Source organism: Malaclemys terrapin, chromosome 1 (assembly GCF_027887155.1).
Source record: "Malaclemys terrapin pileata isolate rMalTer1 chromosome 1, rMalTer1.hap1, whole genome shotgun sequence".
Classification (NCBI taxonomy): domain Eukaryota; kingdom Metazoa; phylum Chordata; order Testudines; family Emydidae; genus Malaclemys; species Malaclemys terrapin.
The window spans coordinates 347,637,871-347,661,971 of record NC_071505.1 but is presented as its reverse complement, the minus strand read 5'-3'; the positions used below and the strand labels follow the sequence as shown (position 1 = coordinate 347,661,971).

The 24,101-nt window shown below is 49.7% G+C and overlaps 2 protein-coding genes across 2 annotated transcripts; one reads left to right on the top strand and one right to left on the bottom strand.

Moving 5' to 3' along the window:
* On the bottom strand, positions 1-936 carry LOC128830206 (olfactory receptor 51G2-like). The gene has a single exon (XM_054015992.1). The coding sequence runs from the start codon at positions 934-936 to the stop codon at positions 1-3; it is 936 nt and encodes a 311-aa protein (XP_053871967.1).
* A 15,752-nt stretch (positions 937-16,688) lies between these two features.
* On the top strand, positions 16,689-17,624 carry LOC128830209 (olfactory receptor 51G2-like). Its single transcript, XM_054015996.1, has one exon. The coding sequence runs from the start codon at positions 16,689-16,691 to the stop codon at positions 17,622-17,624; it is 936 nt and encodes a 311-aa protein (XP_053871971.1).
* The last annotated feature ends 6,477 nt before the right edge of the window (positions 17,625-24,101 follow it).

Genomic DNA, 24,101 nt, shown 5'->3' with positions numbered 1-24,101 from the left:
TCACTTGACAAATGCCCTGATTATCCTCTCACGAAGATGTTTACTTTTCACGCTGTAAACGATTGGATTTATCAGGGGCGGGACCAGCAGGTAGAAATAGCCCAGGACGATTTGAAGCAAGTGAGAAGAGCTGTTACCAAATCTGTGTATCACAGCCAGGCCGACGTCTGGTGTATAGAAAACAAGGACGGCACAGAGGTGGGAGATGCAGGTGTTCAGGGCCCTCAGGCACTCCTCGTGGGATGCAATGCTCAGCACTGTTTTGAGGATCATCACATAAGAGAGAAAGATGAGCAGCGAGTCCAACCCCATCGTTAAGAGTGCAACAGACAAGCCATAGATGTTGTTGACTGTGATATCCGCACAAGCCAGCTTCATGGCATCCTGGTGGAGGCAGTAGGAATGGGAGAGGACATTGTCTCGACAGTATCGGAACCGTTTCAGGAGAAAGGGGTATGGGAATGAAGTGGCCACCCCTCTTAGCACAAACACCAGTCCCATCTTGGCTATTCTTGGTGGAGTTAAGATGGCAGCATATCTCAGTGGGTTACAGATTGCGATGAGGCGGTCAAAGGCCATCAACAACAGCACGGAGGATTCAAATATTGCAAAAGAGTGGATGAAGAACAGCTGGGTGAAACAAGCATTGAGGCTGATCTCCTTAGAGTTGAACAAGTATATGCCCAGTATCGTCGGCATGGTGACTATCGATAAGCCAAGGTCTGTGACGGCCAACATGGAAAGGAAAATGTACATGGGCTCATGGAGGCTTGGATCTGTTTTTATAATGAACAGAATGACTGAATTTCCTACTATCGAAATAACATACATTATGCAGAAGGGGATAGAGATCCACAGGTAGAAATCTTCCTGCCCAGGTATCCCGGTGAGCAGGAACACTGCAGAGTTGAAGTTGGTGTCATTGACAGCTGACATAATGTACTGGGCAGGTCCGAGGAGTTCTGAACTTTCCTTCCTGAAAGGAAAAAGAACAGGAGACTAGATGATAATTAGCGAGACATCTTTCTGCTCTCAGTGCAAATCTAGAGACTCCCAGGAGCTCAATGAAGATCAGCAAAAACATATCCTTGGATCCAAGGATAGGAAGATAGGCACTACCAGACTGGATCAGACCTGTAATCCATCTAGCCCACTATCCAGTGACCAGTTCCAGATGCTGCAGTGGAAGGTGGAAGAAGCCCTGCAATAGGCAGCTATGAATAACCTGCTCCTAGGGACAGTTTCCCCCTGACACCCACTAGTTAGACATATTTTGTGGTGTGAATCAAGAAAGTGTAGAGCCCTGCCAAGACTCTTTTTTCAAAAAATCCTCACAACTGTAATTGGAATTTCTGGTTACCCATATAAACATCCCGTCCCTCTTTGAATCCTGCTAAGCTCTTGGCCACTTTGATATCTTGTTGCTGGGAGTTCCACAGGCTACGTGAGCACTGAGTGATTTTACAATTGTGACCTTCACACAGACACCCTTTCTGACCCTCCACTTCTGAGTGTTGCCCATTGTACCATGACAGGTGTATAAACACATGTCAAATGCATGGTGAAAACAGTCATTGCATTTATCTGTCCTGCACTGAAGCTATTTATAAATGTGTTTCATTGCCTCATTATATGTATATTCTTTATTTGCTCCACTCCTGAGAGTTCAAATTATGTCACTGCCTGTTTGCAGTACATGGGATAAATTCTTAGGTCCAGGTTCTTAATTCAATAAAATTGACTTCAACTGCATTACTCCAGATTTCCATGTGCAATTGTGATCAGAACCGGGCTCTATTAACTTTCCCTTAACTAAGGCTCCCGGTGATACACTCTGACCCCCTGGAATCCCTCCACGGGAAGCTGAAGTGCTTGGCCTGGCCAATGTTGCCAGACTCCAGAGAGTTTGATCATCCTACAAGCTTCCCGTCATCCTCACAGGACCTGCATCCTCTCCTCAGGCAAATATCTGTAGATATTTTTTGGTAAGTTACAAGTTAAAACGGACAGTTTCTTCAGCTGGTGGAGGAGGGGATGGTGTCACAAATGGGCGAATATGCAAACAGTAGGTTTACACTAATATCCAGTTGACTATGCATATACTTGAGCCATGCTCCTGTAAGAGAAGATGGCATAAATTACATACAACCACCATTACACTCCCCTTTCAGCTCCTGTATTTGCTTAAACACAGACCAACAATTCAGTTCTCTGGGGACTTTTTGGAAAGTCTTGTAGAAGTCTTGCAGAGTGACTGAATGCACAACCCTGAATATAAGTGTTAGAAACAACTTCTGGTCAGTTACCAGGAGAAAGTATCGTACAACTGTTCACCGAACAAAGAGTTAATAGCACAAACCCGTTGTACACAGTATTTGGAATACATTTGACATACTTTCTAAAGAAAAAAACATTAAGTAGTAAAGTTTCCACTGCTCCTTCCTTTAGAGATTCCAACAACTCTGCTTCTGGCTTTTGATATTCATTCAGATCATGAAAGTTTGGTTTGTAATATTTGTATTACAATGAAAAGTTTTGGCATAACATTTACACATCTGTACTTTAGCACTCACATGAAACCATTCTTTCCTCTCTGAACTTTCAGAGATGATTTCTCAGGTTAGAGGGCGGCTTAAAATGTAGCGTCTGTCATCTGGATTTCTTCAGAACCTGAAGAGATTGTGCATTTCAGCCCTCATTCAGTCACTTGTCAGCAAACAGAAGTCTAGTAGCACCTCTGTCCCTGGGTTAGTAGCTGACTGGTTCTCCTCAGGTTTGTAGCCTGTATCCGGAGTGGTAACAGGCACTGGGATCAGTGTAGATAATATTGAGTCCCTGAGCTCTCACTCTCTAGTACACAGTAACCTCAGTACCTGTTATTCAGGCACGATGAGGGTTTGCAAGAAGTGGATTTCACAGTCAAAAGCATGAGTATTCATGGAAATGGAACTTCATTTCCCACAGGTAAGTAGTTTATTGCTCTCTCTCTCTCTCTCTCTCGCTCTCTGACTGTCTATATTCTGTATTCATAAAATCCATAGTACCTGGAAATATCATTGTGAGAGAGTTGGAGCTGAGCTCCCATAATGAATGTGTATGTTGAACTAGGATTACAATATTTAAAAAATAAAAAAAGAGGACACTCCACGGGGCCCTGGCCCCGCCCCTTTCCCACCCCCCGCCCCAATTCCGCCACTTCCCCACCCCAACTCCACCCCTTCCCCGCCTCTTCCCCAAAGACCCTGCCTTAACTCCCCCTCCTCCCTCCCAGCCACATGAAAAGGGCTGCCCGAGCGCTACCAGCTTCACGATTTGCCACGCAGCCTCCAGACCCTGCGCCCTCGGCCAGCGCTTCCGCAGCGCAGCTGGAGCCCGGGAGGGGAAGCGCCCAGCCGGTGGCGCAGGGTCTGCAGGCTGCCCAGCAAACCGTGAAGCCGGTAGTGCTCGGGGTTCGGGCAGCCTCCATGTCTCCGGACTCTGCGCCCCCGGCCGGGCACTTCCCCTCCCGGGCTCCAGCGACTGCTGTGCTCCCTGAACTCCTGGGCTCTGTAAGAGCCGAGCTGCCCGAGCGCTACCGGCTTCGGGCAGCCCCCATGCCTCTGGAGCCTGCGCCCCCGGAGCCCGGGAGGGGAAGTGCCCGGCTGGAGGCGCAGGGTCCGGAGGCATGGGGGCTGCCCGAACCCGGTAGCGCTCAGGCAGCTCGGCTCTTACAAAGCCCAGGAGTCAGGGAGCACAGCAGCCCCCGGCGCCCGCTCTAAGGTAGCCAGGGAGTATTTTTCCCGGACATGTTCGGCTTTTTGGAAATTCCCCCCGGACGGGGGTTTGATTACCAAAAAGACGGACATGTCCGGGAAAAACCGGACGTATGGTAACCCTAGTTGAACCCAGTTCTTAGGATGTTTGCTGTATAGCTATATTAGGTTTACCACTGGGATGTTTATGTTTTAACTGTATTGGGAGAAACCTGTACGGCTCATCTTAGTTTAATAGCTGGCTGCTGGAAAACAAGCAGAAAGGGAAGCAACAGCTCAATTAAGCCATTTCTCAGTCAGCACCTCAGGGTGGTTGAGAGACAACACCAGAGCTACAAGCTGGGATGAGCCTGTTTCTGGACTCCAGCCACGTTGCCGAGTTCACAATGCTGAGAATCTCTTCAGACTGACAGGCACAGACACCGCTGGGGAAGTCTCAAGGCCCTTGGCCTGCCTGGGTCCCCCTCAGAGCAGGAAGACTTGGGGTCAGAAACGGGTGAAGACGGTTGTTTGAAAACTCTCTTATTCTCCCCTGTTAGGCTTTAGTCCTACTGTTCAGATTAAACAGTAGTTTGGTTCCCGAAGGTTGGCTGGTCCCTCGCCTCACCACTAGTCACAGACTACCAGAGGAAAGAACCACAGCTGCCGAACCCACTCGGACCTGCTCGGCAAGCACAGTCGACCTGCAGTGTGCGGTAGCCCAGGGCCCAGTCTGATTGTGAGAGGGTTACGGGATTCCATCCCAGGAGAGTGAAGGGTACGAGGCCTGACATCTGGCACTCAGAGACCAGAGGGGGGGCAGACACGTAGGAAGCCATGTAACCTGGAGGGGTATCTGGAGGGCAGAAATGCTGAATCCCTCAGCCACTAAGGAAGCACTAATATGCCCTATGAGACCTATTTTCTCAATATTGCTTTCACAATCGAGCCAGAGAATAAAATCTTTGAAAATGCATTTCCTGGTTCAATTTGCAGCAGCAAATAAACCTGAGGCAATTTGGAAACTAGACACTGATATTCTGTGGGGTCTCCTCTCGCTCAGCCCCTGGCAGGATCGGGCCCAGAGCACACAGAATCTCTAGAAATGGGCCCCTTGAGAAATCCTGACTCAGGGCATCGGGGTTTTAACACTTTCAGGTCGCTTTCAATATCAGACTTTTCTGTTGCTTGAGCAGCCCACCCTGGAGGATGGGCAGATGTAGGGGAGGGGTTCCCAAGCTACGTAGTGCTGCCTGTCCTCCAGCCCCATCACTGAGTCACCCCAGCAGCCCAGTTGAGTCCTCTGCCGCTGCACAGAACATCTGCCAATGGAAACAGCTTGCAGCCTTTACACAGCACTTTGCATTCTTAAGATAGTGAAACCTGCCAACGTACCCAATTCCTGCTGACACCAGAGGTCTTCACCCTAAAGGACAAGGAGTCGTCGGAGAGATTGCAGGGCAGCAGGCAGTATCTGTTCAGACAGGGAGGGAACTGTCTTTATGAAGCATGTCTGCACATTCCCTTGGGGGCCACTTGGCCATCAGGGAACCTCAGCTGCTTGGCTTAGTGTGCACCAGCTTTACCCCCCGTCATGGCCAATGGCAAACTGCAGGAGGCCAAATCACAGGGGATGTGAGGTGATCCTACCCAACTGAACTGCAGTGCCAGCCCTGCTGCAGGCTCTGTTCCTGGAATCCGGGCTTGTCCTCACAGCGCTACCTTGGCGGCGGCCGAGTTGTAACGATGATGCTGTCACAGCTGTGCGCTTTCCATAATTAAATTAATAAATAAGTAAATTAATAATAAAATAACATAGGACCAGTTTTCTCCTCGGCAGCCCCCTGTCCTGCATTACAAACCCCGCATGCAGGCGAGGGAAGGGAGATTCCACAATGCTCCCTAAAGAGAAATTTCCTTCCAATCATTCCAGTAGGGGAGGTCCCATCCCTTCTCCTTGAGGACTAAACAGTGGGCCACAGGATTGAGGGATCCCCAAAGTTATGCACAGATCTCAGTGATCCACTGGTAGCTAGGTCCCCCACCCACAATCTTTACGCTCCCACAACCACTCTAGGACCCTCTCCAGCTCTCTGCTAGCACAGGTTCATCGGTGATGTGCTACCAGGACCTGTCACAGTAACCACTGCCCGTAGGATCTGACGAATCCTTATACAGGGAGGAGGGGGCTGCACAGAGATGGGAGGGCTGGTTAGAGTAGCTGATGAACACAGTACCCCAGCCACAGGCTGGTCCAGAGGTTTCAACCGTTCCATACCCAGAGTGCAGTGATAGAATCCGTCAGTGCCACCTTCATTTACGTTACGAGGGATAGACAGATGAAAAGCCTCCAGTTTCTCTTGGGGATCCAAGCAGCTGCAGCTGGGCAGCATCATGGCAGCTGAGCTTTCAGCGAAAAATGATCCATTTTCTATGAAAACTCACCCCAGAAAATGGAGAAAAAGGAAACATTTTCGTTTGTGTCAAAATTTTCACGGGGGGGAAATCCTCTCTCTTTTCCATCCCAGCTCTACTCAACCTCTCCCTTGTGCTACAGGACCACACCCCGAGGTGGGAGCCAGACCTCATCAGCCTCCTATACTGAGCAGATCTTGGGTGTCTCCTAGGGTGGCTACTCCAGCTCTATAGCAGAGGGAGCCCGTGGAAATGGCTTGTCTGCAGCCGCACATCCATCAGTGGAACAATTTATGAACATAAGAACGGACACATCTGATCCATCTAGCCCAGTGTCCTGTTTTGACAATGGCCCATGCAGATACTTCAGAGGGAATGAACAAAACAGGTCAATTATCCAGTGATCCATCCCCTGTTTTCTGCTCCCAACATCTGGCAGTCCGAGGTTTAGAGACACCCAGAGCATGGGGCTGCATCCCTGACCATCGTGGCTACTAGCCAATGATGGAGCTCTGCTTCAAGAACTTACTTAGGTTTTTTTTGGACCAGTTATACTTTTGGTCTTCACAACATCCTTTGGCAATGAGTTCCACAGGTTGACTGTACGTTGTGTGAAAAAATACTTTCTCTTTTGTTTTGAACCTGCTGCCTCTTGATTTCATGGGTGACCCCTGGCTCTTGTGAAGGGGCAAATAACTCTTCCTTATCGACTTCCTCCACATTACTCATGATTTTATACACCTCTATTATATCCCCATGAGTTGTCTCTTTTCCAAGCTGAATAATCCCAATCTTTTTAATCTCTCTTCATATGGAAGCAGTTCCATACATTTTGTTGCCCTTCTCTGTAGTTCTTCAAATTCAAACGTCTCTTTTATGTGATGGGACGACAAGAACTGCGATCAGTATTCAAGATGCGAGCTGCAATACACCGAGTGGATGTTTTCAGAGAACTATCCACAATGACTACTCTTGAGTGGTAACAGCTAATTTAATTCCCATCATTTTGTATGTACAGTTGGGTTTATATTTTCCAATGTGCATTACTTTGCATTTCTCAGCACTGAATTTCATCTGCCATTTTGTTACCCAGTTAACCCATTTTGTGAGGTCTCTTTGTAACTCTTCGTAATCTGCTTTGTACTTATGTATATTTGGGAGCTCTCTGTTTAACCTTTTTTCCAGATCATTTATGAATCTCTTGAATAGGACTGGGCCCAGTAGAGACCCCTGTGGGACACCACTTTTTACCTCTCTCCATTCTGAAAATGTTTATTGCTCATTTATTGCTACCCTTTGTTTCCAATCTTTTTCATTCTTATGTTCACAAATTGTTCCACTGATAGATGGGCTGCTGCAGAGAGCCCATTTCCACAGGCTCCCTCTGTGTTAGAGCTGGCGTAGCCAGGGCGGGTGCAAGGAAGTTTTGCATCCTAGGGGAAACTTCCACCTTGGGTCACCCCTCCACCCAGCTAACCCCACTCCCTGCTCCTCCGTGGCAGCTAACCACGCCCACCCGTCCCCCCCACCAGAGAGCCCCCCCCCGTGGCAGCTAACCCCGCCTGCCCTCCCCCCCACCTGGGGAGCCCACCGACCCCCCACGCGGGGAGCCCCCGCCCACAGCAGCTACCCCCCTTCTGCAGCTAACCCCGCCCGGGGAGCCCCCCTCCACGGCAGCTAACCCCGCCCGCCGCCAACCCTGACCGGGGAGACCCCCCATGGCAGCTAACCCCGCCCGGGGAGCCCCCCCCCCCCGCGGAAGCTGAGCCTTCCCCAGCTCACCTCCGCTCCGCCTCCTCCACTGAGCACGCCGGCGCCGCTCTAATTCTCCTCCCCTCCCAGGTTTGCAGCGCCGATTGGAGGAGACTTAGGCCTTGTCTACACTACGAGAGTAGTTCGATTTTACTTAAATCGAATTTTTGGAATCGATATTGCAAAGTCGAACGTGTGTGTCCACACTAAGGACAGTAATTCGACTTTGTGAGTCCACACTAACGGGGAAAGCGTCGACATTGGAAGTGGTGCACTGTGGTCAGCTATCCCACAGTTCCCGGAGTCCCCGCTGCCCATTGGAATTCTGGGTGGAGCCGCAAATGCCTTCTGGGTAAAAAAAATGTGTCCAGGGTGCTTTTGGGTAACTGTCGTCATCCGTCCATCACTCCCGCCCTCCCTCCCTGAAAGCGCCGGCGGGAAATCAGTTCGCGCACTTTTCTAGTCAGTGACAGCGCGGACGCCACAGCACTGCGAGCATGGAGCCTGCTGCAACCATCACTGCAGTTGTGGCCGCTCTCAACGCCTCGCAACTTATCATACACCTTTCCCTGAGGCAGATGCAGAAAAGTCAGGCGAGGAGGCTACGTCAACGCGGTGATGGCCTGAAGTCTGAGAGTAGCACAGACCTCTCAGAAAGCAGGGGACCCAGCGCCGAGAACATCACGGTGGCAATGGGTCATGTTGATGCCGTCGAAAGGAGATTCTGGGCACGGGAAACAAGCACTGAGTGGTGGGACCGCATAGTGCTGCAGGTCTGGGATGAATCCCAGTGGCTGCGAAACTTTCGCATGCGGAAGGGAACTTTCCTGGAACTTTGTGAGTTGCTGTCCCCTGCCCTGAAGCGCAATGACACCCGGATGCGAGCAGCCCTGACTGTCCAGAAGCGAGTGGCCATAGCCCTGTGGAAGCTTGCAACGCCAGACAGCTACCGGTCAGTCGCGAACCAGTTTGGGGTGGGCAAATCTACCGTGGGGGTTGTTGTGATGCAAGTAGCCAAGGCAATCGTTGATGTACTGCTGCCAAAGGTAGTCACCCTGGGAAACGTGGAGGCGATCATAGATGGCTTCGCAGCGATGGGATTCCCAAACTGCGGTGGGGCCATAGATGGAACTCACATCCCTATCCTGGCACCGGAACACCAGGCCAGCCAGTACATTAACAGAAAGGGCTACTTTTCCATGGTGCTGCAAGCACTGGTGGACCACAGGGGACGTTTTACCAACATCTACGTGGGATGGCCGGGCAAGGTTCATGACGCTCGTGTTTTCAGGAACTCTGGTCTGTTTAGACGGCTGCAGCAAGGTATTTACTTCCCGGACCACAAAATAACTCTTGGGGATGTGGAGATGCCTATAGTCATCCTCGGGGACCCAGCCTACCCGCTAATGCCCTGGCTCATGAAGCCCTATACTGGCGCCCTGGACACTGAAAAAGAACTCTTCAACTACCGGCTGAGCAAGTGCAGAATGGTGGTGGAGTGTGCTTTTGGCCGTCTCAAGGGGAGATGGAGAAGCTTACTGACTCGCTGTGATCTCAGTGAAACCAATATCCCCATTGTTATTGCAGCTTGCTGTGTGCTCCACAATCTCTGTGAGAGCAAGGGGGAGACCTTTATGGCGGGGTGGGAGGTTGAGGAAAATAGCCTGGCTGCTGATTACTCACAGCCAGACAGCCGGGCGATTAGAAGAGACCAGCGGGAAGCGCTGTGCATCCGGAAGGCTTTGAAAGCAAAGTTCCTGAGTGAGCAGGGTAACCTGTGACTTTAAAGTTTGTGTATTGAGAAGCTAAACCTGCCCCCGTTTCTTTGCCCAGTTAATGTTGACTATCCTATCCAGTTACATACCCCCTTCACCCCACTTCCAACACACGTTTCAAAATAAAAATAGTTCTACTTTGTTAAAGCACACCGTTTTCTTTAATACTGTATTCGCGGGAATTTTTTAAAACTGGGACGCAGACTGTGGTGCGGAGCGGGTGTACTGTAGTGGCGCGAATGCAGCTTCTAAACTCAAGGATTGACAGGCTCCGCTGCGGTGGGATGGTTGTTTCAACGGAGCCTGTCACCCCTCCTGATAGGGACTGTGTGTATGGGGGGGTCTATGTGACTTTGTGGCAGGGGGAGGACGGTTACAGATCCCCTGCTGTGTGGCTCTGTGATCCTGCCTAAGGACCGCCGCTTAAGATCTGTAACTGCCCTCCCCTGCCACAAAGTCACAGAGCAACCCACCCCCCACCACATAACATGAAAACAACCTCCCAGACTAACCAGGGTAACTAGTCACTGCATCACTGCACTATGTATGTGCCCTGCTGCTGTGCCTGCCCCCGACTATATACCCTGCCAAAGGTGACTGTCCTGTCGAATTACCAACCCCCTATCCCCCCCTCCTCCAAAAGAACATGATGGAAACAGTAGTTAACAGAAACGTATTTTTTATTATCAACCAAACATGGAACTGGGAAAGTGAAACTTGGACGGGGGCTTGTGTCAGGCGGGAAGGAAAGAACTTGTCAAATTTTGGGGAATGAGAGCCTTCTGCTGCTCGAGCTCTCTGCAGGGGTGGAGTGAGAGTTAGCAGGGACTCTGCCGCCTCTCCTTCTGTGCACTTTGGGTGAGGGGAGTATGGGACTTGGTGGCGGGGGAGGGCAGTTAGAGATGGACTGCAGCGGGGCTCTGTCCTCCTGCCTCCGTTCCTGCAGAACATCCACAAGGCGCCGGAGCGTGTCCGTTTGCTCCCTCATTAGTCCAAGCAGGGTTTGAGTCGCCTGCTGGTCTTCCTGACGCCACCTCTCCTCCCGATCCATGTTGGCTTGGTGCATTCGGGTCAAGTTCTCCCGCCACTGGGTCTGCTGTGCTGCCTGGGCTCTGGAGCAGGCTATAAGCTCCGAGAACATGTCCTCCCGTGTCCTCTTCTTCTTATGCCTAATCCGCGCTAGCCTCTGGGAGTGTGATGACAGGCTAGGTTGTGAGACAGTCGCAGATGGGGCTGTGGGAATGGGAAAAAGGGAGTGAATTCCTCAGAAAGATAAATGTAGTTGTGAACAAAGAACATAGTCTTTCTCTGTTAACAAGACCATGCACAGCACCTATCACATGCGCACTCAGCACAAGGTCGAATTCTCGGCCTTCGCATTCAGTGCCTGGGGTCTTCTACAGCACATTTGAGAAGCCTCTCAGGAGAACGGAATTTCTGTTGCAGGCAGACATGGTAAGCCGTAGACTTGTGGCAGCTTAAAACTTTAATATTAGCAATGGCCTCATTTCACATTGAAATCAATGTCGGTCCCTGCTGCCAGCAATTCGGCAAGCAGGAAGTCTGCTCCTGTCCCACACCCTCGCGGCTGTCCCCGGGAACGATCCCTTTCGGCTGCCCCTCTCCCGCCTCCACCGCGTGGCTGCAAACCAGCGGTTACAGTTCTGTAAAGGAACGGCAAAGCAGTCCCAACACTAACATTCCCCTACCTCATTCAAAGCAGGTCATCATGAGCGACATCACCCTCATGAGGATCTCTGACAGCGAGAAAGAGAGAATGCTCCGGGAAAGCCTGCAAAGACCAGGGCCGTATGCCGCCATGCTGTGCAGAGCAATGATTCCAGAGTACTTGATAGTCTCGTGGCGTGGCAACGTGTCCTACTACGGAGGACCCAATAAGGCCGCTCTCCCCAAGAACCTAATGCAGCGGATTTCCAATTACCTCCAGGAGAGCTTCCTCGAGATGTCACAGGAGGATTTCTGCTCCATCCCCGGACATATAGACCGCATTTTACTGTAGCTGCTGTAGCAGTGACTAACCAGTAGAGCGGCTTGGGCAGGACAATCATGCAAAACCGGACATTGCTAGATTTTTTTTCAATAGTTGCACTGCCCATGACTGAACCGTTAAGCTAATCAAACTAATCATGAGAAACCCATTTTTTAAATTGTTAATATTCCTGTTCTGTTACAAATAAATGTTTAGATTTTTACAACACTTACTGGCTGATCCTTCCCCAGATTCTGTGTCCGGGGTAACGGCTGGGGAGGGTTGGTAGGGGATCTCTGTAAGGGTGATGAAGAGATCCTGGCTGTCGGGGAAATCAGCGTTGTGAGCGCTGTCGACTGCCTCGTCCTCCTCATCTCCTTCCTCATCTTCCCCGTCCGCTAACATGTCCGAGGATCCAGCCGTGGACACTATCCCATCCTCAGAGTCCACGCTCACTGGTGGGGTAGTGGTGGCGGCCGCACCGAGGATGGAATGCAGTGCCTCGTAGAAACGGGATGTCTGGGGATGGGATCCGGAGCGTCCGTTTGCCTCTTTGGTCTTCTGGTAGCCTTGTCTCAGCTCCTTGATTTTCACGCGGCACTGCGTTACATCCCGGCTGTATCCTCTCTCTGCCATGTCTTTAGAGATCTTCTCGTAGATCTTTGCATTCCGTCTTTTGGATCGCAGCTCGGAAAGCACGGACTCATCGCCCCACACAGCGATGAGATCCAAGACTTCCCGATCAGTCCATGCTGGGGCCCTCTTTCTATTCTGAGATTGCACGGCCATCACTGCTGGAGAGCTCTGCATCGTTGCCAGTGCTGCTGAGCTCGCCACGATGTCCAGACAGGAAATGAGATTCAAACTGGCCAGACAGGAAAAGGAATTCAAATTCAAATTTTCCCGGGGCTTTTCCTGTGTGGCAGTTCAGAGCATCCGAGCTCGTACTGCTGTCCAGAGCGTCAACAGAGTGGTGCACTGTGGGATAGCTCCCGGAGCTATTAGCGTCGATTTCCATCCACACCTAGCCTAATTTGACATGGCCATGTCGAATTTAGCGCTACTCCCCTCGTCGGGGAGGAGTACAGAAGTCGAATTAAAGAGACCTCTATGTCGAACTAAATACCTTCGCGGTGTGGATGGGTGCAGGGTTAATTCGATGTAACGGCGCTAACTTCGACATAAACGCCTAGTGTAGACCAGGCCTTAGAGCGAGGGCTGTGTGCTCAGTAGAGGAGGTGGAGCAGAGGTGAGCTGGGGAGGGGAGCGGTTCCCCTGTGCACCCCCCCCCATTACTGCGGGCGGCCCTTCCCGCACTCCCCCGCCCCAGCTCACCTCCACTCCACCTCCTCGCCTGAGCGGGCTTTTAGGCGCCCTCAACCACTAGGCGGCCGCCTAGTTCGGCCAGTGGTTGCACCGGCCCTGGGCGTAGCCACCCTAACAGACATCCAAAGTCTGCTCAGTATAGGACGCTGATGGGGGGCGAGTGCTGCCACCTAGGGGTGTGGTCCTGTAGCACAAAAGACAGAGACTCATGGGTTGAGTGAGAACTGGGCTGGAAAACAGAGAGCTCCCCCTCCCCCCCCCCCCCACCATGACAATTAGTGACACAAACTAAAATGTATCCTTTTCATCCATTTTTGGAGTGAATTTTCATAGAAAATGGATCATTTTTCTCTGTAAGCTCAGCTGCCATGATGCTGCCCAGCTGCAGCTGCCTGGATCCCCAAGAGAAATTGGAGGCTTTTCACCTGTCGCTTCCTCATAACGTAAATGAAGGTGGCACTGATGGAGTCTATGGCTGCACAGTGGGTATGGAAAGGTTGAAACCTCCCGACCAGTCTATGGCTGCGGTATTGTAGCCATCTGCTACTCTAACCAGCCTTCCCATCTCTGTGCAGCCCCCTCCACCCTGTACAATGCCCCCTTCAGCAGATCCTGTGGGCAGTGGTTACTGTGACAAGCCCTGGTAGCACATCACCGATGAACCTGTGCTGGCAGGGAGCTGGAGCAGGTGTGGAGGCTCAGAGATTGTTGGTGGGTGGGCCTAGCTACCAGGGATCACTGAGATCTGTGACTAACTTTGGGGATCCCTGGATTCTGGGTCCCTCTTTTCATTCCTCAGGGAGAAGGGAAAGGACCTCCCTCACTGGAACGATGCGAGGGGAATTTCCCTGTAGGGAGCCCTGTGGAATCCCCCTTTCCTGGCCTGCACTGTGGGTTTCTAATGCAGGAAAGAGGGCTGTTGGGGAGAAATCTGGTCCTGTGTTATTATTAATTAATTAATTTTATTATGGAAAGCTCACAGCTGTGACAGCATCATCGTTACAGCTCGGCCACCCCCGAGGTAGCCCTGTGACTAATCAGAACAATAGAAACAATGATGACAAGCCCAGATTCCAGGAATAGAACCTGCAGCAGGGCTAGCGTTGCAGTCCAGTTATGTAGCATCACCCCACATCCCCTGTGATTTGGCCTCCTGCAGTTTGCATTGGCCATGAGGGTGGTTAGAGCTGGTGCACACTATGCCAAGCAGCTGAGGCTCCCTGATGGCCAAGTGGCCCCCAAGGGAATGTGCAAACATGCTACATAAAGACACCTGCCTCCCTGTCTGAACAGACACTGCCTGCTGCCTGTGCAACCTCTGGTGACTCCTTGTCCTTTAAGGTGAAGATCTCTGGTGTCAGCGGCTCCCCTTCTAGCAGGATTTGGGTACGTTGGCAGGTTTCACTATCTTTAAAATACAAAGTGAAGGGGAAAGGCTGTGAGCTGTTTCCATTTGCAGATGTTCTGTGCAGCGGCAGAGGACTCAGCTGGGCTGTCGGGGTAACTCAGTGACGGGGCTGGAGGGCAGGCAGCACTAGATAGCTTGGGAGGCCCTCCCCTATATCTACCCATGCTCCACGGTGGGCTATTCAAGCAACAGAGAAGTCTTACATTGAAAGCGACCTCAAAATGTTAAAACCCCGATGCCCCGAGTCAGGGTTTCTCAAGGGGCCCATTTCTAGAGGTGCCGTGTGCTCTGGGCCCGATCCTGCCAGGGGCTGAGCACGAGCAGACCCCACGGAATATCAGTGACTAGTTCCCAATTGCCTTGGGTTTATTTGCTCCTGGAAATTTAATCAGCAAATGCATTTTTAAAGTTTTTATTCTCTGGATCGATTGTGGACACAGGAATTCAGAGCTGTGCTGCTCTTGGGAAAAGATACGATTTCTGTTTCCTGACTGGCTGAGGGCTTCAACATTTCTGCCTTCTTTACTGCTTAATGTTTTTTTCTTTAGAAAGTATGTCAAAAGTATTCCAAATACTGTGTGCAACGGGTTTCTGCTTTTAACTCTTAACTATTAACCCTGAGGAGAACCAGTCAGCTATTAACCCAGGGACAGAGGAGCTACTAGACTTTTGTTTGCTGACAAGTGACTGAATGAGGGCTGAAATGCACAATCTGTTCAAGTTGTGAAGAAATCTAGATGACAGACGCTACATTTTAAATCCTACTCTAACCTGAGAAATCATCTCTGAAAGTTCAGAGGGGAAAGAATGGGTTCACACGTGTGTACTAAAGTACAGATGTGTAAATGTTATACCAAAACTTTTCATTGTAATACAAATATTACAAACCAAACTTTCATGATCTGAATGAATATCAAAAGCCAGCAGCAGAGTTGTTGGAATCTCTACAGGAAGGAGCAGTGGAAACTTTACTGCTTAATGTTTTTTTCTTTATAAAGTATGTCAAATGTATTCCAATACTGTGTGCAACGGGTTTGTGCTATTAACTCTTTGTTCGGTGAAGAGCTGAAAGGGGAGTGTAATGGTGGTTGTATGTAATTTATGCCATCTTCTCTTACAGGAACATGGCTCAAGTATATGCACACTCAACTGGATATTAGTGTAAACCTAGTGTTTCCATATTCACCCATTTGTGACACCATCCCCTCCTCCGCCAGCTGAAGTAACTGTCTGTGTTAACTTGTAACTTACCAAAAAATATCTACAGACATTTGCCTGGGGAGAGGATGCAGGTCCTGTGAGGATGACGGGAAGCTTGTAGGATGATCGAACTCTCTGGAGTCAGGCAACATTGGCCAGGCCAAGCACTTCAGCGTTCCGTGGAGGGATTCCTGGGGGTCAGAGTGTATTAATGGGAGCTTTAGTTAGGGGAAAGTTAATCGAGCCCGGTTCTGATCACAATTGCACATGTAAATCTGGAGTGACGTGGTTGAAGTCAATTTTATTGAATTAAGAACCTGGAGCTAAGAATTTATCCCATGTACTGCAAACAGGCAGTGGCACAATTTGAACTCTCAGGAGTGGAGCAAATAAAGAATATACATATAATGAGGCAATGAAACACATTTATAAATAGCTTCAGTGTACAAGAGAAAAATATAATGTCCGTTTTCACCATGCACTTGCCCTGTGTTTATACACCTGTCATGGTACAATGGGCAACACTCAGAAGTTACGAGCCAGAAAGAGTGTGTGTGAAGGTCACAATTGTAAAATCACACAGTGCTCACGTAGCCTGTGGAACTCCCAGCAACAAGATATCAATGGGACAAGAGCTTAGCAGGATTCAAAGAGGGACGGGATGTTTATATAGATAACCAGAAAATTACAGTCATGAGGATTTTTGAAAGAAGAGTCTTGGACGGGCTCTACATTTTCTTGAGTCACACAACAAAATATGTCTAACTAGTGGGTGTCAGGGGGAAACTGTCCCTAGGAGCAGGTTATTCATAGCTGCCTATTGCAGGGCTTCTTCCACCTTCCACTGCAGCATCTGGAACTGGTCACTGGATAGTGGGCTAGATGGACTGCAGGTCTGATCCAGTCTGGCAGTGCCTATTTTCCTATCCTTAGATCCAAGGATATGTTTTTGCTGATCTTCATTGAGCTCCTGGGAGTCTCTAGACTTGCACTGAGAGCAGAAAGATGTCTCGTTAAATATCATCTAGTCTCCTGTTCTTTCTCCTTTCAGGAAGAAAAGTTCAAAACTCCTCGGACCTGCCCAGTACTTTATGTCAGCTGTCAATGACACCAACTTCAACTCTGCAGTGTTCCTTCTCACCGGGATACCTGGGCAGGAAGATTTCTATCTTTGGATCTCTATCCCCTTCTCCTTAATGTATGTTATTTCAATAGTAGGAAATTTGATCATTCTGTTCATTATAAAAACAGATGCAAGCCTCCATGAACCCATGTATATCTTCCTTTCCATGTTGGCAGTCACAGACCTTGGCTTATCGATAGTCACCATACCGACGATACTGGGCATATACTTGTTCAACTCTAGGGAGATCAGCCAGGATGCCTGTTTTGCCCAGCTCTTCTTCATCCATTCACTGGCTAAATTTGAATCCTCCGTGCTGTTGTTGATGGCCTTTGACCGCTTCATCGCAATCTGTAACCCACTGAGATATGCTGCCATCTTAACTCCACCGAGAATAGCCAAGATGGGACTGGCGTTGATGCTAAGAGGGGTGGCCGTAATATTCCCACTCCCCTTTCTCCTGAAACGGTTCCAATACTGTCGAGACAATGTCCTCTCCCATTCCTACTGCGTGCACCAGGAGGTCATGAAGATGGCTTGTTCGGATATCACAGTCAACAGCATCTATGGCTTGTGTACTACACTCTTTACGGTGGGGTTGGACTCGCTGCTCATCTTCCTCTCTTATGTGATGATCCTCAAAACAGTGTTGAGTATTGCATCACAAGTGGAGTGCCTCAGGGCCCTGAACACCTGTGTCTCCCACCTCTGCGCCGTCCTCATCTTCTACATACCAGACATTGGCCTGGCTGTGACCCACAGATTCGGGAATAGCTCTTCTCACTTGCTTCAAATGGTCCTGGGCTATTTCTACCTGCTGGTCCCACCCCTGATCAATCCAATCGTGTACAGCGTGAAAAGCAAACACCTTCGTGAGAGGATAATCAGGGCATTTGTCAAGTGAAGGGTCAGTTCATCACCCGTCTCCAGGGCTGGAGACACGGGAAACAAAAAACACAGCCACCTATTCCATCCTGGAACCTCTTCCCCTGAGGTCCCTCCGTCTGCCCTATCTCCAGGCTGGAAGCCAGAGCCAGGCTGTGGTAAGAGCTGCCCAGAGAGCCAGAGCCACTGTGAGGAGCCCCAGACCCGCCACATTTTAGACCCCTCCCCCAGGATGTACAACCCAGGGAAAGTGGAGAGTCCAGGGTTCCCCACAGCAACCTGTGCTCCTGGGGCAGCTCTTACCATGGCCCGACTCTGGCCTGGCTGGGAGGTGGAGCATCGGGGGAAGTGGAGGAGCAGGGGGCAGGGCTTAGTGGGAAGAGATGGGGTAGGGGGCAGGGCTTCAGGGGAAAAAGAGGAATAGGGATGTGGGAAGTTTGAACCAATGCTGGCCCCAGCTAGCAGGGTGGTGGGGGGCTCCTGAGTTAAGGAGGAGGATGGGGCTGGGGGTTAGGAGACCTTTTGTTTTGGAGAAGTCTGAATTAATGCGACCCTAAAGAGGGGGCTCCTTTTTCATGTATCCCAGGATGAGTGTTAGTCTACTAATGGGCGGAGGTCAGCCCAGCCCTCAAGCTGCTCTGAACTCTGCTCAGGCAGGGGGAAAACAGGCCAGTGAATCCAACCCCTGTAACTGGGTCCTTGCCATCCCCACTCTCTGCAGCACAGGGAGGGAGCTCTGCTGGCACACCAGAGAATCCAGCCAGGCCTGTCACCACTCAGGTGGCTGGAAGACTGCTCCTGTGGTCTGGGCACTGCTTGAGACTCAAGACAGCTGGGTTTGATGTGACCATGGGCAAGCCGTTGGCTATCTCTGAGCTTCTTCACAGGTGGATAATAGCCCTGCCCTGCCTCACAGTGGTGGCAGGAGGATAAATACATTCATGGTTCTCAGATACTCTGAGACCCTAAGATCAAGGCTATGTCAGGGATCCACAGAGCAACACCTCTGACATTGGTCTATAAAAGGGTTCTTATCACAGCCTCCTGTGACAGCTGGTTTCTGGGAAGCCGTGAGACTCCAGCACCTTGATGTCTGTGGCAGCAATCTGAGAGCAAAGGTGAGCTTCACACCTAGGCCCTGAAACATGGGCATGGCGGAGCACTACGGTCACTGGGCCCAGGCTCACACAGGTTTCAGCAAAGGCTGCTTCCACAAGAAAGGAGCAAACAGATGGGAAGATGCTGTCAGGGACACAGGGAAACTAGGCTGGGTACCAAGAGCTCGTTGGCTTCCCACAAGAATGTAAGTGGGGCCAGTTCTGTTTCTCTATCTCAAGAGCAAAGCCTGTCTAACTTAGCTTATAGTGATAAATAAATTAATGGAGACATCCTATCTCCTAGAACTGGCCGGGACTTTGGAAAGCCATCAAGTTCTGTCCACTGCCTTCACTAACAGAACCAAGTACTGATTTTGGCCCAGATTCCTAAGTGATTCTCTTAAGGACTGAACTCATAACCCTGGATTTAGAAGGCCAATGCTCAAACCACTGAGCTATAGAGATTTGACAGCTCAATGAAGATCAGCAAAAACATATCCTTGGATCCAAAGATAGGATCCAAGGAACTGCCAGACTGGATCAGACCTGCAGTCCATCTAGCCCACTATCCAGTGGCCAGTTCCAGATGCTGCAGCGGAAGGTGGAAGAAGCCCTGCAATAGGCAGCTATGAATAACCTGCTCCTAGGAAAAGTTTCCCCCTGACACCCACTATTTAGACATATTTTGTTGTGTGAATCAAGAAAGTGTAGAGCCCGTCCAAGACTCTTTCTTAAAAAATCCTCATTTCTGTAATTGGATCTTCTGGTTACCCGCATAAACATCCCGTCCCTCTTTGAATCCTGCTAAGCTCTTGGCCACTTTGATATCTTGTTGCTGGGAGTTCCACAGGCTACGTGAGCACTGAGTGATTTTACAATTGCGACCTTCACACAGACACCCTTTCTAGCCCTCCACTTCTGAGTGTGGCCCCTTGTACCATGACGGGTGTATAAACACATGGCAAGTGAATGGTGAAAACAGTCATTGCATTTATCTGACCTGCACTGAAGCTAATTATAAATGTGTTTCATTGCCTCATTATATGTATATTCTTTATTTGCTCCACTCCGGAGAGTTCAAATTATGTCACTGCCTGTTTGCAGTACATGGGATAAATTCTTAGGTCCAGGTTCTTAATTCAATAAAATTGACTTCAGATTTACATGTGCAATTTTGATCAGAACCGGGCTCGATTAACTTTCCCTTAACTAAAGCTCCCATTAATACACTCTGACCCCAGGAATCCCTCCACGGGAAGCTGAAGTGCTTCGCCTGGCCAATCTTGCCTGACTTCAGAGAGTTCAATCATCCTACAAGCTTCCCGTCATCCTCACAGGACCTGCATCCTCTCCCCAGGCAAATGTCTGTCGATATTTTTTGGTAAGTTACAAGTTAACACAGACAGTTACTTCAGCTGGCGGAGGAGGGGATGGTGTCACAAATGGGTGAATATGCAAACACTAGGTTTACACTAATATCCAGTTGGCTATGCATATACTTGAGCCATGCTCCCGTAAGAGAAGATGGCACAAATTACATACAACCACCATTGCACTCCCCTTTCAGCTCCTGTATTTCCTTAAACACAGACCAACAGTTCAGTTCTCTCGGGACTTTGTGGAAAGACTTTTATATGTCTTGCAGAGTGACTGAATGCACGACCCTGAATATAAGTGTTAGAAACAACTTCTGGTCAGTTACCAGGAGACAGTATCCTACAACTGTTCAGTGAACAAAGAGTTAATAGCACAAACCCATTGCACAGTATTGGAATACATTTGACATACTTTCGAAAGAAAAAAACCATTAAGCAGTAAAGTTTCCACTGCTCCTTCCTGTAGAGATTCCAACAACTCTGTTGCTGGCTTTTGATATTCATTCAGATCACGAAAGTTTGGTTTGTAATATTTGTATTACAATGAAAAGTTTTGGCATAACATTTACACATCTGTACTTTAGCACTCACATGAAACCATTCTTTCCTCTCTGAACTTTCAGAGATGATTTCTCAGGTTAGAGGGCGGCTTAAAATGTAGCGTCTGTCATCTGGATTTCTTCAGAACCTGAAGAGATTGTGCATTTCAGCCCTCATTCAGTCACAGAAGTCTAGTAGCACCTCTGTCCCTGGGTTAATAACTGACTGGTTCTCCTCAGGTTCTGTTCTGTCAGTCTGTGGCCTGTATCCGGAGTGGTAACAGGCATTGGGATCAGTGTAGATAATACTGAGTCCCTGAGCTCTCACTCTCTAGTACACAGTGACCTCAGTACCTGTTATTCAGGCACGATGAGGGTTTGCAGGAAGTGGATTTCAAAGTCAAAAGCATGAGTATTCATGGAAATGCCACATCATTTCCCACAGGTAAGTAGTTTATTGCTCTCTCTCTCTCTCTCTCTCTCTCTCTCTCTCTCTTTGTGACTGGCTATATTCTGTATTCATAAAATCCGTAGCACCAGGGAATATCACTGTGAGAGACTTGGAGCTGAGCTGCCATAATGAATGTGTATGTTGAACCCAGTTCTTAGGATGTTTGCTGTAGAGCTATATTAGGTTTACCACTGGGATGTTTCTGTTATGGCTATATGAGGAGAAACCTGTATGGCTCATCTTAGTTTAATAGCGGGCTGCTGGAAAACAAACACGAAGGGAAGCAACAGCTCAATTAAGCTATTTCTCAGTCAGCACTTCAGGGTGGTTGAGAGACAACACCAGAGCTACAAGCTGGGATGAGCCTGTTTCTGGACTCCAGCCACGTTGCCGAGTTCACAATGCTGAGAATCTCTTCAGACTGACAGGCACAGACACCGCTGGGGAAGTCTCAAGGCCCTTGGCCTGCCTGGGTCCCCCTCAGAGCAGGAAGACTTGGGGTCAGAAACGGGTGAAGACGGTTGTTTGAAAACTCTCTTATTCTCCCCTGTTAGGCTTTAGTCCTACTGTTCAGATTAAACAGTAGTTTGGTTCCCGAAGGCTGGCTGGTCTCTTGTCTCCCACTTGTCACAGACTCCCAGAGGGAAGAACCACAGCTGCCGAACCCACTCAGACCTGCTTTGCAAGCACAGTCGACCAGCAATGTGTGGTAGCCCAGGGCCCAGTCTGATTGTGGGAGGGTCACGGGATTCCACCCCAGGAGAGTGAAGGGTACGAGGCCTGACATCTGGCACTCAGAGACCAGAGTGGGGGCAGTGATGTAGGTAGCCCTGTAACCCAGAGGGGTATCTGGAGGGCAGAAATGCTGAATCCCTCAGCCGCTAAGGAAGCACTAATATGCCCTATGAGACCTATTTTCTGAATATTGCTTTCACAATCGAGCCAAAGAATAAAATCTTTGAAAATGCATTTCCTGGTTCAATTTGCAGCAGCAAATAAACCTGAGGCAATTTGGAAACTAGACACTGATATTCTGTGGGGTCTCCTCTCGCTCAGCCCCTGGCAGGATCGGGCCCAGAGCACACAGAATCTCTAGAAATGGGCCCCTTGAGAAATCCTGACTCGGGGCATCGGGGTTTTAACACTTTCAGGTCACTTTAGAATCATAGAATCATAGAATATCAGGGTTGGAAGGGAGAGGTCATCTAGTCCAACACCCAGCTCAAAGCAGGACCAATTCCCAACTAAATCATCCCAGCCAGGGCTTTGTCAAGCCGGGCCTTATAAACCTCCAAGAAAGGAAACTCTACCACCTCCCTAGGTAACGCATTCCAGTGCTTCACCACCCTCCTAGTGAAATAGTGTTTCCTAATATCCAACCTGGACCTCCCGCACTGCAACTTGAGACCATTGCTCCTTGTTCTGTCATCTGCCACCACTGAGAACAGCCGAGCTCCATCCTCTTTGGAACCCCTCTTCAGGTAGTTGTAGGCTTCTATCAAATTCTTCTTCTCTTCTGGAGACTAAACAATCCCACTTCCCTCAGCCTCTCATCATAAGTCATGTGCTCCAGACCCCTAATCATTTTTGTTGCCCTCCGCTGGACTCTTTCCAATTTTTCCACATCCTTCTTGTAGTGCGGGGCTCAAAACTGGACACAGTACTCCAGATGAGGCCTCACCAACGTCGAATAAAGGGGAACGATCACGTTCCTTGATCTGCTGGCAATGCCCCTACTTATACAGCCCAAAATGCCGTTAGCCTTCTTGGCAACAAGAGCACACTGTTGACTCATATCCAGCTTCTCGTCCACTGTGACCCCTAGTCCTTTTCTGCAGAACTGCTACCTAGCCATTCGGTCCCTAGTCTGTAGCAGTGCATGGGATTCTTCCGTCCTAAGTGCAGGACTCTGCACTTGTCCTTGTTGAATCTCATTGGGCTTTTTTTGGCCCAATCCTCTAATTTGTCTAGGTCCCTCTGTATCCAATCCCTACCCTCTAGTGTATCTACCACGCCTCGTAGTTTAGTGTCATCTGCAAACTTGCTGCGAGTGCAGTCCACGCCATCCTCCAGATCATTAATAAAGATATTAAACAAAACCGGCCCCAGGACCGACCCTTGGGGCACTCCGCTTCAAACCGGCTGCCAACTAGACATGGAGCCATTGATCACCACCCGTTGAGCTCAACGATCAAGCCAGCTTTCTATCCACCTTACAGTCCATTCATCCAGCCCATACTTCTTTAACTTGACGGCAAGAATACTGTGGGAGACCGTATCAAAAGCTTTGCTAAAGTCAAGGAATAACACATCCACTTTCAATGTGAGACGTCTGTGTTGCTTGAGCAGCCCACTGTGGAGCATGGGCAGATGTAGGGGAGGGGTTCCCAAGCTTCGTAGCGCTGCCTGTCCTCCAGCCCAGTCACTGAATCACCCCAGCAGCCCAGTTGAGTCCTCTGCCGCTGCACAGAACATCTTCAAATTCTAACAGCTCACAGCCTTTCCCCTTCACTTTGCAATTTAAAGATAGTGAAACCTGCCAACGTACCCAATTCCTGCTAGAAGGGGAGCCGCTGACACCAGAGGTCTTCACCCTAAAGGGCAAGGAGTCATCGGAGAGGTTGCACGGGCAGCAGGCAGTATCTGTTCAGCTAGGAAGGCAAGTGTCTTTATGAAGCATGTCTGCACATTCCCTTGGGGGCCACTTGGCCATCAGGGAAGCTCAGCTGCTTGGCTTAGTGTGCACCAGCTTTAACCCCATCATGGCTAATGGCAAACTGCACGAGGCCAAATCACAGGGGACATGTGATGTTCCTACCCAACTGGACTGCAGCGCCAGCCCTGCTGCAGGCTCTGTTCCTGGAATCTGGGCTTGTCGTCACAGGGCTACCTCGGCAGCGGCCGAGTTGTAACGATGATGCTGTCACAGCTGTGCGCTTTCCATGATGAAATTAATAAATAAGTAAATTAATAATAAAATAACATAGGACCAGATTTCTCCTCGCAGCCCCCTGTCCTGCATTACAAACCCCG

Excerpts from the sequence above, each read along its gene's own strand:
- LOC128830206 (XM_054015992.1), bottom strand. The coding sequence starts at position 936 with ATGTCAGCTGTCAATGACACCAACTTCAACTCTGCAGTGTTCCTGCTC.
- LOC128830209 (XM_054015996.1), top strand. The coding sequence starts at position 16,689 with ATGTCAGCTGTCAATGACACCAACTTCAACTCTGCAGTGTTCCTTCTC.